At 41.1% G+C, this 14,254-nt stretch overlaps 1 protein-coding gene across 12 annotated transcripts in view; it reads left to right on the forward strand.

Annotated features, from left to right (window-relative positions):
- The window catches only part of ERC1 (ELKS/RAB6-interacting/CAST family member 1), a 278,983-nt gene that overhangs the window by 97,232 nt on the left and 167,497 nt on the right, over positions 1–14,254 (forward strand). For 6 of the 12 annotated variants that reach the window (XM_068191757.1, XM_068191762.1, XM_068191760.1 and 3 more), the window contains 4 exons: positions 5,394–5,531; positions 7,573–7,713; positions 8,803–8,943; positions 12,286–12,321. In XM_068191757.1, coding sequence (XP_068047858.1) covers positions 5,394–5,531; positions 7,573–7,713; positions 8,803–8,943; positions 12,286–12,321 — 456 coding nt within the window. The remainder of the gene's footprint in view (positions 1–5,393; positions 5,532–7,572; positions 7,714–8,802; positions 8,944–12,285; positions 12,322–14,254) is intronic. The other 6 variants (XM_068191759.1, XM_068191761.1, XM_068191763.1 and 3 more) reach the window with 1 other exon arrangement.

Here is a 14,254-nt window from a genome sequence, read left to right on the forward strand (position 1 = left end):
ATTCTTTTCTCAAGTCAACCTGATTGCAAGCTTAGGTCAAGAATAAGGCATTAATTTCATGAAGTGTCCTTCCTAGTGAATTCCTTAGATTTTTTTTTTCTCTGCCTGCAAGTTGTTTCCTTTTGAAGCAGTAGCAAGGTGTCTATTTCTGAACCATTTATTTATTTGACAATTAAGGTTTTACTTTTAAGTAGAAATCACAAAACTAAATTCTTCATCCTTTCAAAGCTGCATAGCAACGATGTACTTTATTTGTAAAGCTACACTCTATAGAGCTTTATGCTAATTTCAAAGGACTTTTTGCAGATTGGAAATCAGAACAGTGAGAATGGGAAAACTGAGCAACTTTGGGGTTTTTTAAATTGGGAACTGTTTTGAATTTTAACTGGACCCCGTGTAGCAGTTCATACATACGATTGTGTAAGATGAACCAGAATGCTGGAGTTTAGCCACTTAAAATTCACTTTTAGTCCTGTCCTCCTCTATGCTGTCCTAACCCTTTCTAGTCTGGTTCTTTTTCTTAAGGTAACTGTATGTTCCTTTGTTAGCCCAAGACTCCCTGTATCAGTTTGAGGTGTTACAAAATCAGGACATTTCCAACAACATCAGGACATTTCCAAAGTGCACAATATTCCAGTGTGGTGCTGCAAAGGCAGTAATGTTCCAGGTAAGCATTGAAGTAGAGGAGCAGTAAAAAGAAAAGTTTATTGGGAAGCAAAATAAAAATTAATCCAATGTTCCCTGGAATGGCTTTTAGTATGTTAGTTCAAGAATGAGAATCTCTGAATATAACTTGACAGCAGTGTGACCATATTCATATCAATTGGTTGGATCTAAAAGTAAAAAAGAAAGCATACTGAATGCAGCTGAACTTTGGAAGAAACCGATTTGCAGTTGCCAAAATCTTTTTGAAAAAAAGGGAAATTGTTTGAGCTGTCCTGAACTTCAAAACAACTTAAAAATATCACCCTTGCAAGAAGGCGTGCTTTGCCTAAAGCCTCACATTGTTGCTAGTCTTGGGAATTTCACCTTTAAAATTAATAGCAGGAACACTACTTTCAGTGTAATGATTCAGTACAGTGCTGTAAGTGATATTCACTCATGTGGCAGACCTTACTTCTCACACTCGTAGAATCTGTTAATGCTAAATTAAATACACATCTTTGCAATTCATGCAGGACTGTTCTAGTGGTACTTTTGCAGGATTTGCAATAGGAAGACAATTATAATGGTGAGGCTTTCAGTGTGACATGGACAAAACTGGATCTTAATCTTAGAAAACTCCCCAGTAATAGCTGCTTATATACTTCCATTATGTTCTCCAAAACATGACTTTCAGAAATACAGTAATAGTTTTAAATCCAGTAGTACAGCTTTCTTGAACAGTCTCTGAATACTGAAGGTGATCTCTCACTAACCTCTTTCCTTTTTCCCCACAGCAGTATTTTTAAAAATATTTTTTATGCAGTCATGTCTGTTTTAACTGTTATGTTGTCATTTTGATTTTGATGAGAGGCCATCTTTTTCAGCTTCTCAAATACTGTGGGACTCCAGCAATTCAAGTATGACTGTAGGCTGTCAAATTTTTATTATATTAGTAGTTTTACATTAAAGGAAGTGGCATGTCTTGACCTAGACAGAGCTGTAGCTGTTCTGTCATCACATGCCTGCTTACTCACCCACTCTCCCTTCCAAAAATGCATCTTTGGTCCCCATGTTAGTATTCCTGATGTGAAAGAAACATTTCTGCCTGTGGCTGGTGATAATCCATCATCTCCTTGTGGTCATTTACCCTGGAGCTGGGGAGACCAATAGTGCATTTACAAAACCAAGGAAGAACTGTTTGGAAAAGTAGCAGCTTATGTGAAGTTGTTGTTTATTTCCATGGCTGTGCCACAGGAATGGAGCAGAAACCTTCTGAAACCCCTCTGATTTTTGAGATCCTATTTACATTGCTGCTCCCCCCAGGGGAAAGCAGGGTTCATAAAGGGTAAGGCTAAACAGAACTCTGAGATGCTCTTCTGCACATCTGCTCCTGTACTACACTGGAGGAATACTGTCAGGTGTTCAGTTGTTTGTGGAAGAGGTTTAACGACCAGTTCACCGACCCACTTCATTTATTCCGAAGTCACTGATAGAATAGAAATTCTTTTTGAAGTGTTCGGTTTCCTCATGCCCCAGGGCATGGCAAGAAGCTGGACACTGTCTCTGTGGAAGAATTTCTTGGCTGCAGCATAATACACAGTATCTAGTAACCTCTAACTAGAGGAATCTGGGAATCTAGTGGCCTTGATGGATATTTAACTAGATGTGTTTCATTTGAGTCCCTGGGCTGTTTTTAATTTGCATTTGTATGGGCTTTTCACTGAGTCTGTACTTTAAAGAAGTAGAATGCTTCCTTGCCTTTGGAGCAGAATGCCAGAGGAAGCTTCTCTTGCCTCTACTCTGTGCTTCAGGGCTGGAAGGCAAAAAAATTAGTTCCACACAACTAAGAATAAATCACCCAAGTTGAAACATGATAGTGCCTGACAACTGGTAATGTAGGAAAAAATATTCCAGTAAATCATTATTGATGGGAAAATTGATGTGCAGAGCAGATGATGCCAGTGTAACCTTGTGTACCTTTACAATAAGGATAATGTTGCTAACATAGCCATAGATTGCTGGCTTTACCCTGTAAAATAAGTAAATATTGCAAGGAAAAAAAAAGACTGTTAATAATTTAAAATAGTATATACTTTTCGTTTTTATTTTTTGGCTTTTTTGGAAATATGGAACAGCAATATATATATATTACTAAAAATAAGGAATATATATAATATATAAATATATATAAAAGGAATATATAAGGAATATATATTCCTTAGGTTTTTGGAACATTTCTGAGGACATTATTATCTCTGAGTATTTAAAGAATAACAGTGCTCATTCAATCCTTGTGCCCCTTTGTGTTCCACAGGGCTTGGAGAGTCCATTAAGGTTTCTTTCATCTTTACTTGGGTAGCAAAAAGACCCTATTATGGTGGTTATCTGTTTCATTTTCATCAGTTATTTAAGAATTTGTTCAGAATTGCCTTTTTTTTTTTTTTTTGTTAGGAGTGCATTATCTATTCTTTTTTGGAAGGATTCTTAAATTACTTGCAAGGACATAAGAGCCTATGCTTACTATTTGTTACAATATTGCAGATTTAGGAGAAAAATGGAATAAAGGCAGTTTATTGTCGAGTGTGATTTCATAGGGAAATTTTGCATCTATTACTACAGAAATATTTCAGTTTTGACCCATAATGCCAGTTGCAGTTTTCTGTGGTGTAAGGGCCAGGTTCTTCAGTTACCTGACCCTGCAAAAGGCACAGCTGGAGCTACAGTGGGCTTTACAGGTAGTGCCTAGATATGACTAGGAGTATTTTGGCATACCTGCTATTCCCTCAGTGATAACAAACCCCACCATTGCACCAGACCGAAAAATGTGCATGTAGATTGAAGGAATAGACAGGTTCACACTTTATACACATCACATTTTTGGTCTGGGTGTTTAATACCAGAGGGTGCAGTTGCAATGGGGAGGTGCAGCAGTCACACATATTGCTGTCATCTTACTCTGGTCACAGCAAACAGTGTCATTGAAACATGAAAATGCACACTGGGCTCGTGCAAATAAAGGCTTGTGCTACCTTGGTAAGCACCTTAATATGTGCTGAAGCAGAATTATTTAGCTGCCTCTTGTGTGTGGTTTGCTCCCTGCAGAAAGCCACTCTGCACCAGCCTCTCTTCAGCCTTTGGTGGGTGAGTGTTTCTCCTCCAGAAGTAAACACGAGTCTAAGAATAACTCAGCCTTCTTTGTAGTATGTTTTCATGGTTAGCTGTCCAAACAGCCAGCCTGTCTAGACAGCTGATGGCACTGGGAGCTGCTGAAGTCAAAAGCAGCCACTCTTGGGCATGCTGCCTCCTGGGCAGCCCTGCGTGTGGGCAGCAGAAACATTTCAATCAGAGCTAGTGGGGTTCTTTCTGAAGCTCCGTGGGCTACGAGTGTGTCCTAACAAGGCATTAAACAACTGATATGAGAGTATAAAAAGGAATGTTCAATTCTTACAGTTATTTCTGACTTCCATGATAGGTCTCTGGGTATGGTTTTTTGGTGGCCTTTAATTTTGTTTTGTAGTGTTGTGCCCAAATTCAATTTTGAGCATAGCTTTGAGGTCTAATACTTTCTTTTCTAATAGAAACAAAGGATGAAGATAAACCAATCCCCATGTTCTGCTGTGTTCCAGATGTCATTTCAATACAGATAGCAAAGGCAGTGGTGCATGTGTCACAGAGCCATTTGCTCTGTAATCGCAGAAACTGTTTTTCCAGGGTTGAAGAGCAAAACCTGAGTGTAGTTGCTGTATTTCTAGTAACCAAGCAGCTGCTAACTGCTGTTCAACAGGTGAAACAAAAGGCTAGTTAATACTTTAGTTTATCATTATGAATATGGGACTAGGTAGCCTTTGAGGCTGTCTGGTCACAAGATTACTTACAAATGTCTTTGAAAGAGTGTCTTGCTACAAGTGTTTTGGAGTTGGTTACCTTCCATGCCACGTGTCATTCATTAGTTTGTAATGTGTATTTGCTGATGCAAGAACTTGTCAGAACAACACAAGAAGAAAGCAAGTGAGAAATGTGTGTACACTTTACACCTTTGTTGATAAATTTGTTTTTGACATGTTATTATCATGTCAATGTGTCTGTTTCTTTTGATTGTGTATATATGCATGAAAGAGAGTTGGCATTAGGTCTTCTGAGTGTATCAAAAGATATATTCAGAACTCCTAATTAAATGAAATTCTGTACCCACAGAAAACAAGGCTGATACATTTTCCACGCAGGGAATGGCACTTTGTGATACGCCACCACATAGGAAGTCACCATGTAAGATGAACAAGCAACTTGCCAGTGTAGCAAAAAATGCGATGATCCCAAAGCAAATACTTAAAATAATACTTATTCACCGGTTTTTAATTATCAAGTGCTTTTTTTAGTTTACGTGTGCAGTAAGGTTTTTGTCCGTTTCTTTCCTTCCTTAATGTGTTTCTTTGTTAATGTGTTGATCATCCTTCTGTGACACAGTGCCCGACATCCTCAGAAATTTGGAATAATAGCTTTTCTTCATGCTGTTCTTGTGAATACTGTTCAGACTTGCTTGCTCTGAATTTATTCCTGACTGTTGGAAAGTTTAACAAGATTCCTTGTTTTTATTTGATGGGTTTGATTACATCACTTCGTGTTTTGAGGTAGGAATATAAGAACTAGGCTTCATTTGCTTTAAGAATAATTTTAATCATTTAATAATACCCTAAGATTTTGGATGTTTTTTCTTGCTGTTGTCTTAAAATTGACTTCTTTTGTTCAAGATTGAAAACCTTCAAGAGCAGTTGAGAGACAAGGAGAAGCAGATGAGCAGCTTAAAGGATCGAGTGAAATCCTTGCAGGCTGACACCACAAACACTGACACTGCCTTGACCACTCTGGAAGAAGCGCTGGCAGAAAAAGTGAGTGTGGGAAGCGCTGGAAGTTCCCTGGGAAGTTCCGGCCGCTACTGCCCCGTGCGAAGGCGCGGTTCCTGATTCAGATCCCGTGCCCGATCCAGTTCCCATTCCCATTCCCGTGCCCAATCCCGATCCCATTCTTGTGCCGATTCCAATCCCGTGCCTGATCCCGTTCCAGTTCCCGTTCTCATGCCTGATCCCGATCCCGTGCGCAATCCCGTTCCAGTTCCCGTTCTCGTGCCCGATCCCAATCCCGATCCAGTTCCCATTCCCATTCCCGTGCCCAATCCCGATCCCATTCTTGTGCCCAATTCTGATCCCGTGCCCGATCCTGTTCCAGTTCCCGTTCTTGTGCCCGATCCTGTTCCAGTTCCCATTCTTGTGCCCAATCCCATTCCAGTTCCCGTTCTCGTGCCCGATCCCGTGCCCGATCCCATTCCAGTTCCTGTGCCCATGCCTGATCCCCTGCCCCATCCCGATCCCATGCCCGATCCCAATCCAGTTCCTGTGCCCATGCCTGATCCCGTGCCCCATCCCGATCCCATGCCCGATCCCAATCCAGTTCCCATGCCCATGCCTGCTCCTGCTCCCGTGCCTGATCCTGCTTCTGCGCCCGATCCCGTGCCCGCTCCCGTGCCCCATCCCCCTCCCATACCCGCTCCCGTACCCGCTCCCGTACCCGCTCCCGTGCCCGATCCCGCGCCCGATCCTGCTCCCGTGCCCGCTCCCGTGCCCGATCCCGACCCCGTGCCCGATCCCGCTCCTGTGCCCAATCCCGTGCCCGCTCCCATGCCTGATCCTGCTTCTGCGCCCGATCCCGTGCCCGCTCCCGTGCCCCATCCCGCTCCCGTACCCGCTCCCGCACCCGATCCCGCGCCCGATCCCGCGCCCAATCCTGCTCCCGCTCCCGTGCCCGCTCCCGCGCCCACTCCCGTGCCTGATCCCGTGCCCGATCCCGTGCCCGCTCCCGTGCCTGATCCCGCTCCTGTGCCCGATCCTGTGCCCGCTCCCGTGCCCTATCCCGCTCCCCATCCCGCTCCCGTGCCCGCTCCCGTGTCCGCTCCCGCTCCCGTGTCCGCTCCCGCTCCCCATCCCGCTCCCGTGCCCGCTCCCGTGCCCCATCCCGCTCCCGTGCCCGATCCCGCTCCCGTGCCCGCTCCCGTGCCCGCTCCCGTGCCCGCTCCCGCTCCCCATCCCGCTCCCCATCCCGCTCCCGCGCCCGCTCCCGTGCCCCGGTGCGCGTCCAGGCCGGGCCGTCGCTCGCTAGGGAGTGCCGCAGGACGCCCCGGTGAGGCGGGCAGGCGGCGTTGCCAGCACGGGCCCGCAGTGGTTTTCCTGACATAAACGGACTTCTCAAAATCTCCTTTGTCGGGAGATGACCGGCTCTGAGACAGACCGCCCCGTTCTCTTTTGGTGACACCGCTTCGTGGGCGAACCATGTATGTTTTTTCATGATTCCCAGAGGAGCTTCTTTAGTCTATGAGTTTCTGTGAACTATGGTTAGACTTCACCCGAGGCTGGGGAATTTGCTTGCATCCTTTCATATTCCAAGATGTCCAAAGGTTCGCTGATATCTGGTGTACTGAAAAGTTATTTTGTTGCCTTTTCTTACTGTAGATAAATCCCAGTGTCACACAGGCACAACACCCCTTCCTCTCTGAAGAGCCGCTGATTTAATGGTACATATTAGAAAAATAAGATTTCAGTAAGTCAGGAAGCAGTATGTAATACATCCTGGTTTAGATTAATTTTGATGATCAGAACCAGATGAATTGGGCTGCATTGTAACAGCACCATGAACATTCAGAGATCCAGAGATTCACAGTATTGAATCCTGTATTCACAGTGCTGGTATTTCACAGCAGTGAGTTCATAGATTTCTCCAGTTTTCTCTTTCCTGAGGATCTTTACAACTGCAAAGAGAAGAAAATGGCAATACACTCCTTCTCCTCCTTTCAAGTGTATCAGAAGTGTTGTGATAGGAAGCCTCAGAAGCTGAATTGACTAAGAGGAATTTCCTTCACAGAGTTCTTTCTTTTGTCAGGAAAAGACCATTGAGCGTTTAAAGGAGCAGCGTGACAGAGATGAACGAGAAAAACAGGAAGAGATCGACAACTACAAGAAAGACATTAAGGACCTGAAAGAGAGAGTCAGCATTTTACAAGGAGATCTCACAGAGAAAGAGGTTGACCAGCAACACAAATCTATTGTGATAGAATTATTTGTTGTCTCTGTTTGTGTTACATTTGAGTTGAAGAAAACTGTTCCTTTATAGTAATTGTCTTTCAACAAAGCTGATCTGGTAGAGTACATCATTTGAGAATTTGCAAAGCGTCAGTGTTTCAGAACCACCTTTTCAGGGATAGCAGCCATCCCCTTGTTTGCAGCAGTTAATCTTGTTAGTAGTGACTGACTGCTGGCCAGTGATGGCATTGACTGAGCTGTGCTGACAGACAGCAGAAGGCTGGGAACAAGCTTGTCCCTGTCGCAATGGAGGGAGGAAGGATCAGAGGCTGATCAAAGCTGTGGCTGCCAAAAGCATGAGGAAAATGTTTGTTCCTTTATGCAAACAACACAGCCAGTTCTTTAGACTCTCGAGTATTTTTTTGATTAATTAGGTTGATTGCTGGGAATGAGCCAGTTGGCTAGATAAATTACCTTAATTATATGAGAGAAATATAAATGTTCTCTGTTCCTCTCTTGTGTATTTACAATCTTTCTTTCAAAACTCAGTCAAAGTAAAACAACACAAAAATATGTACCCAGAAAGCACTAAGATTTTGTCTATATGGAAATCAGCATTTGAGAGGGAAAAAAAAAAAGCAAAAAGCAAACACAAAAATTGTTTAGAGCAAAAGAAGTTGAGATGTCTTTTGTAGTAAGGTGGCATGAATTAATTTCACCCCATGGAAGCTGTATACAGAAAGGCTTTCAACTCTCTCAGTGGCTAAATCTTCTAACCACATGTGTTTTTAAATACAGTTTAATTGAAAACCAGTTTTTCTTGAACATAACTGTCACTGGAGCACAAGTTCCAGTTTACAGAATTGTCCATCTTTAAAAACTATTTCGAAATTAATTTAGAGAAGGTTTTATTTTGATCCTGAAAGCATGAATTAATTCAAGCTGTCTTAAGTCAGTGACACAAACAACCTGAAAAAAATGTTTTAAATTAGATCCTGAACGTAGTGTGAAGGGATAGGAAGAAAATAAAGACAGAAAAGAAACTAACTATTTCACTTACGTGGTAATTATTTCACATCTTTTAATTTAGACATCATTACTGGATCTTAAGGAACATGCTTCATCATTAGCTTCATCAGGACTGAAGAAAGATTCAAGACTCAAGACACTGGAAATTGCATTAGAACAGAAAAAGGAAGAATGTTTGAAGATGGAAACACAATTGAAGAAGGTAATCTTAGTGCATGTTTATATATGTGTGGTAAGCATACAGTTCTAAACACATTGCCCATGTCTACAAAGAAAACTTGGGGTCTTAGGAGCAAATTCTTTGAATTTCTTTTCAGCAAAAACCGTGTAGGAGTGTCCATGCAAACCATATTGCAAGCTAAGCCTATCAGAAAGTAACTTATGCTAAGCTTTGATTTCACTTACGTGCAGTAACAGCGCTGTTGGCTTTTTTGTTTACAGGTACTAAGAGTCTGAGGCTTAGTCTGCTTGTAGCAGCAGTTGTGCCATTAAATTGATGTAACAGCTGAAAAAATAACAGCTAAACATTTCACATACCAATTATCAATGCTTATAGGAGTTAATGTGATAAATTCAGGTACAGGGTAGGCCCTGCCTGGAGGAAAGCAAAAAACAAATGAAAAGAAGATGCCACCTGTGAAGTGTGTGATTTTGAGTCATCAGTTCAGACCTGTTTAGAATTCCTGTTGCGTGGGTGCAGGGTGGGTGTTAGTGCACCTGAGAACAGTGTCAACGAAACTCTGTACATGCATATCTAGACCCATGTTTGTCCTGTTTCATTCTGTTCTGTCACGCAAAATCAACTGTTCTGTTGCTCAGCATCAGCAGAGCTCAGTAGCAAGAAAAGGCGGCTGTACACATGTAATTGGTCTCACAGGCTGTTTTCAGTAGGTGCTTCAGAAGACCCAAAGGACCTTTCCTTGAATTCTCTGCCATGAGTTGCAGTTTCACCCTGTGTTGCTGGTAATGAGTTGACAAATCTATTGTAGCTAAGATTTGCCAGAGGTTGGTAGGGCATCTCCTCATCCAAAGAAGCTACCTAAATCATGGTCAGGATGGTTTCAGTTCTGCAGCCAAAAAAAAAAAAATTGGTAGCCTGCCATTACCTATGTGGAGCAACTTCCAGTTACTTGAGAAAATGTAGTGAACATTCAGTTGAATATGTTTTATACCTATAGTGAGTTTACATATAACCTTTTTTTCCAGCTGTTTTTAAGTCTTTAGTAGGTTTTATTGTAGCTTGCACAGAAACAAAAAAAATATTTATAAAGGCTTTCACTTTTTAAATGCATTGCAGATAATTATTTAGGCAGTTTGACATTTTCAAGATGAAATAAGAAATAATTATGACAGATAATCCAGCTCCATTTTAAAGCTTCTAAAAACTTGTTTTTACACCTCTGCATTGTTAACAATTCCAAATAATTGTCATAATTAACCTTAAAACTAATGGCTACATAAGAGCATTCAGTTTAAAACTGAATTAGAGATTCATTCTGTTGAGGTACATTACATTATCCTAGTGCAGATTTGCATGAGACCCATGCAGGAAGACAGCTCTCATGTAGCTCCTTAAGAGTAAATGGCTAAAAGCTTTTTCTTTTGGGTTCTTCCCTCACAGTTTGAATGGAGATGTGTCTAACATCAGTCTTGCTTCCCTTGCTTCGTATACCCAGTGAACACTTTGAGTAGTTCCAGTCAAATCTATTAGCCCTAGAAGTTAGGAAGCTGGCAGAAGAGACTGAAGTGGACTACTGTTAAGCCATTAAATAAAAAAGACTTTGGTAGTCTTTGCAAAAAAACTCTTTCTAACCTGCAAACAGCGAGCCTCAGAGAAATCATAAACCATGCAAGCTTCCCTTTCTTCTGTAAAAGGGAATTAACTTTACACTAAACAAAAATATTAACCAAGCAGAGTGCAAGGGTGCTGAAAAGTTGTTGATACTGGTTTTAGTTCCATGTCACTCTCCAGTGTCTCACTGGAAATATCCACTTCTTGTTGCTATTCCTCTCTCCACTGATAAGTGTTTTATATTGATCTTTGACTTAGCAACTGAAGCTGCAGTGTTTTTCATACTGGAGTTGTTTTTACAAATAATAATACCATGGTTATGCAAATCTGTGTGCTTAATGTTCTGATTGTTCTATATTCACTGCTTCTGTGCTCAGTTGTCATCCTGCTGCCAGCAGGAGATGCAGTGGGAGATCCTGAAGGCTGAAAGCAGCTCACGAATCCCTGTTGAGTTTACATGGCCTGGTGTCCTGTCTTCATTTTTGCTCAGATGGAATCATTAGAGGCAAATAACAAAAAGGAGGTTCTCTCCCTTTTTTTTCTGTGAAGTGCTATTCTGCTCTGTGTTGGTTTTTCTTTTCTTTAGGAAAATCTTTCTCCAAACTACTATTTTAATGTGTTATTTTTATAGTGAAAAAGTTTTCCTTTTGTTGTTTTCTTCAGGATACTCTTTTCCCAGCATTTTCTGTCTTGTCTTTCCCAGCCAGTATACTTGGTTTCATTTTGTTTTTCTGATCTGGGAGAGACTATCTAATATTAGAAGTTTTTCCAGGAAAGATGAGTGGATTTTTGTCCTTTTCCAGTGCATAGTTTTTATCCCTATAGATATACTCCTTATTTTTAGGGAGGAAAAAGAGTCAAAACCATATGTTAATAAACTTCCCCTTACTGCAGTTCTAGGAACTTTTCACCAGAAAAATTTAGCAGTGATTCCCTGCCAGGAAAATACCTCTACCTTCAACAGGCTTACTCAGAGGTTGTTTTTCAGGTTTTTTTCCTGCTGTGGTGTTCTTTCTTCAAATTCAGGAGGATAGTATCTTTCAAAAAAGCAGGGAAAAAAAAGACTTAATGAAGTGTTGATCCAAATTCTGTCTTTCCCAAGAATTAGCCTGGCTAGTCTAATACAGACTCTGCTGCTTTTTATTTTGTGAACATGGATGTTCTCCCGCAGCTGAAAATATTGCTGATAATATTGGTAGATGAGGGTGGGTTTTGTTCTCAGCTGATAATTTATTTTTTTTTAAGAAGGGACAATAAATGATTTATTCAACATAGAAAGAAAAAGGCTGCCAGGGAAATCAGGATTTCTTGTTACAATAAAAGTAAAAAGGAAAATTGTGTTCGGCATTCAGATAGTGGCAGTTACTGAATTGGTTTTCCAAACCATTCAGCTGTCTTGAAATGAATACAAAGGAAGCACTAGGAATTAAAGTCCTTCTCAATCTGTGAAACTCATCTGTAAATCCAAACAAAGAACTGTATTACATATGTGGGGGCTGGACAAATCTGTTGACCTGAAAAATTCAAGATAAAATTTGGAACTTGCATGTGGGTAACTCTCCATGTTTCTCATATTCCGGAAGCTAGTTATAATGCATGCTAGAACCACTAATTAAGATTCTGTTGTCTTAGTAAATTAATGTTGCAGTTATTATTTTAAATTCTTTCCTTGTTGCATCTTTTCTTTTTCTCTCACACACTGTTCCTATCCCAAATTTTCTCCATCTTTTCCTATCTTCTTTCTCCCTTTAGCACCCTGAAGTTTTATTGAGTCATCCATCCAAGCTAGTAAGTTCCCTGGCAATCTGAGAGGCTGTTGCCAGCACATTTAATTTTTTGTGTTGCATGTGTATTCACCTGTGCTTTTATAGTTGGGCCAACACAGCGTGTATTGGTGAATTCCTTTAGCATAGTGGGTATGGACAGTATGGATACAAACAAAAAGCAGTGGGGTGTCTGACCAGTCATGTTCCACAAAGCTTTCTGAGATGTTTTCAGTGTTTGACTGCCTTGGTCTAACTGCATTTTTGTTTGGACAGCTTAATATTGTGTCAGTGTTTTGTTTCCCTTTGGTGCTGGTGCTTGTAATGTCTTGTAGCTTTTCTGTCATCTCCATTGTCTGTGCATTTTCAGAGCAAGAAGGTGGAATTTCCATGCAAATCAAGCTTCTTGCATGAATGTGTTCTGTAACACTGGGCACAGCAGCACATTAGAAATAACAACTAAGTTGCGGCAACTGAAAGATTGCTTAAAACCTTGTGTAACCATTCAGCTTGCTGGTGCTATGTCAGTTTAATTTTGGATCCTATTTCCAGCCTCCTGTTTGATGTCAAAGAGCACTCCTGTCAAGGAGTGTTTGTGTAATAATATCTTGACACTGTAAATTACGTAATCCAAGGTGGTTTTCATCAGAGATTTCTTTTGTGGCTCTGTGCATAAAAAATGGTGTTACAGAACTTTAAGGGGTCTGATACCTGTATAACTCTTGGCAATGTTCAGGGTAAATGGAGTTGTCTATCCTGACAATCATTGTCTGAGGGTCAGAGAATTGCTGGGGCTTGCAATTGTTCAGTTTTTGTGGCATCCCACATCAGAAATTCTTTAAACCTGGCTAATTAGTGTCGATAAGGAGTTGAGAAAATGAGATACAGTACAAAAAGATTGTACTTGGTGCAAATAGGCAGAAGAATTTGTGTCAGGAGAGCATATTCTCTACAAAATCTTTAATAGCATGCAAACTTTTTGAGACTCGTTTTTCTGAAGTCAGGACATAGAAGATATTGGAGCAAACTGTGTATTTTATTCTCCAGTATGATATAGCAAACACACAGGATAAGGCACAAGAGGTTTTGTGAAGGTCAGGTTGGATGGAGTTTTGAGCAAACCCGGTCTAGTGGAAGGTGTCCCTGCCCACAGCAGGGAGGTTAGAAGGAGGTGATCTTTAAGGACCCTTCCATCCCAAACCATCTTTTGATTCTGTGGTGGCTTTTAACGTTCCATTCTTCTGATGGAACTTTTAATGTTCCATTGTGATGATGGTGCGTGATGATCTCAGCATCATCACATGTAGTGGAAAGTTGGAGAGGTGTTCTCCCTGATATTCTTACAGCTAAAATAATTTAACCTTACCTACTCTACTCCTCCCAGAAAAACATTTGAAGATAACACTCATTTTGAAAAACTAAATATTCCAAATTCAGGAAATGGCCAGTGTCACACTGTGTGGTTTTTCTAATTTTTCCTTATGATGTAATTTGTATAGCATTTCATAACCAAATTATTGTCTGCTAGAGTCTTGCTGTTTTCAGTATTGCATGACAGATGCTCAAGAGTGAGCCAGATATATATGAGAGATTATAATCATCTAGAGAAATAAGATGGTAAAATACTTTTTTAATAGTAGGAAAGCACTGAGTGAATAAGTCAGGATATATTTCCATTTTGCTTTATGCATCCTCATTTCCCACTGGTGGTGGGAATGATTAAGAAATGATTAGTTGTAATTAGCATGACGGGAAGCGTTGTGGTTGGGGGAGACAGAGACACGACAGGACATCGGGGTTTCATGTAGCAGAGAGAGTTTATTGCTGCCCACAGCTCTTTATGTAGGCTTTTCCAAAGACTCCACATCCAAACTTGGTTGTGGTTACCACCCAGCTCACCTGGCCAATGGCTACCTGCTCACATTCATGGTAGGGATTGGCTCTCTGTAGCCAAACCC

This window comes from Anomalospiza imberbis, chromosome 5 (genome assembly GCF_031753505.1).
Source record: "Anomalospiza imberbis isolate Cuckoo-Finch-1a 21T00152 chromosome 5, ASM3175350v1, whole genome shotgun sequence".
NCBI classification, from domain to species: Eukaryota; Metazoa; Chordata; class Aves; order Passeriformes; family Viduidae; genus Anomalospiza; species Anomalospiza imberbis.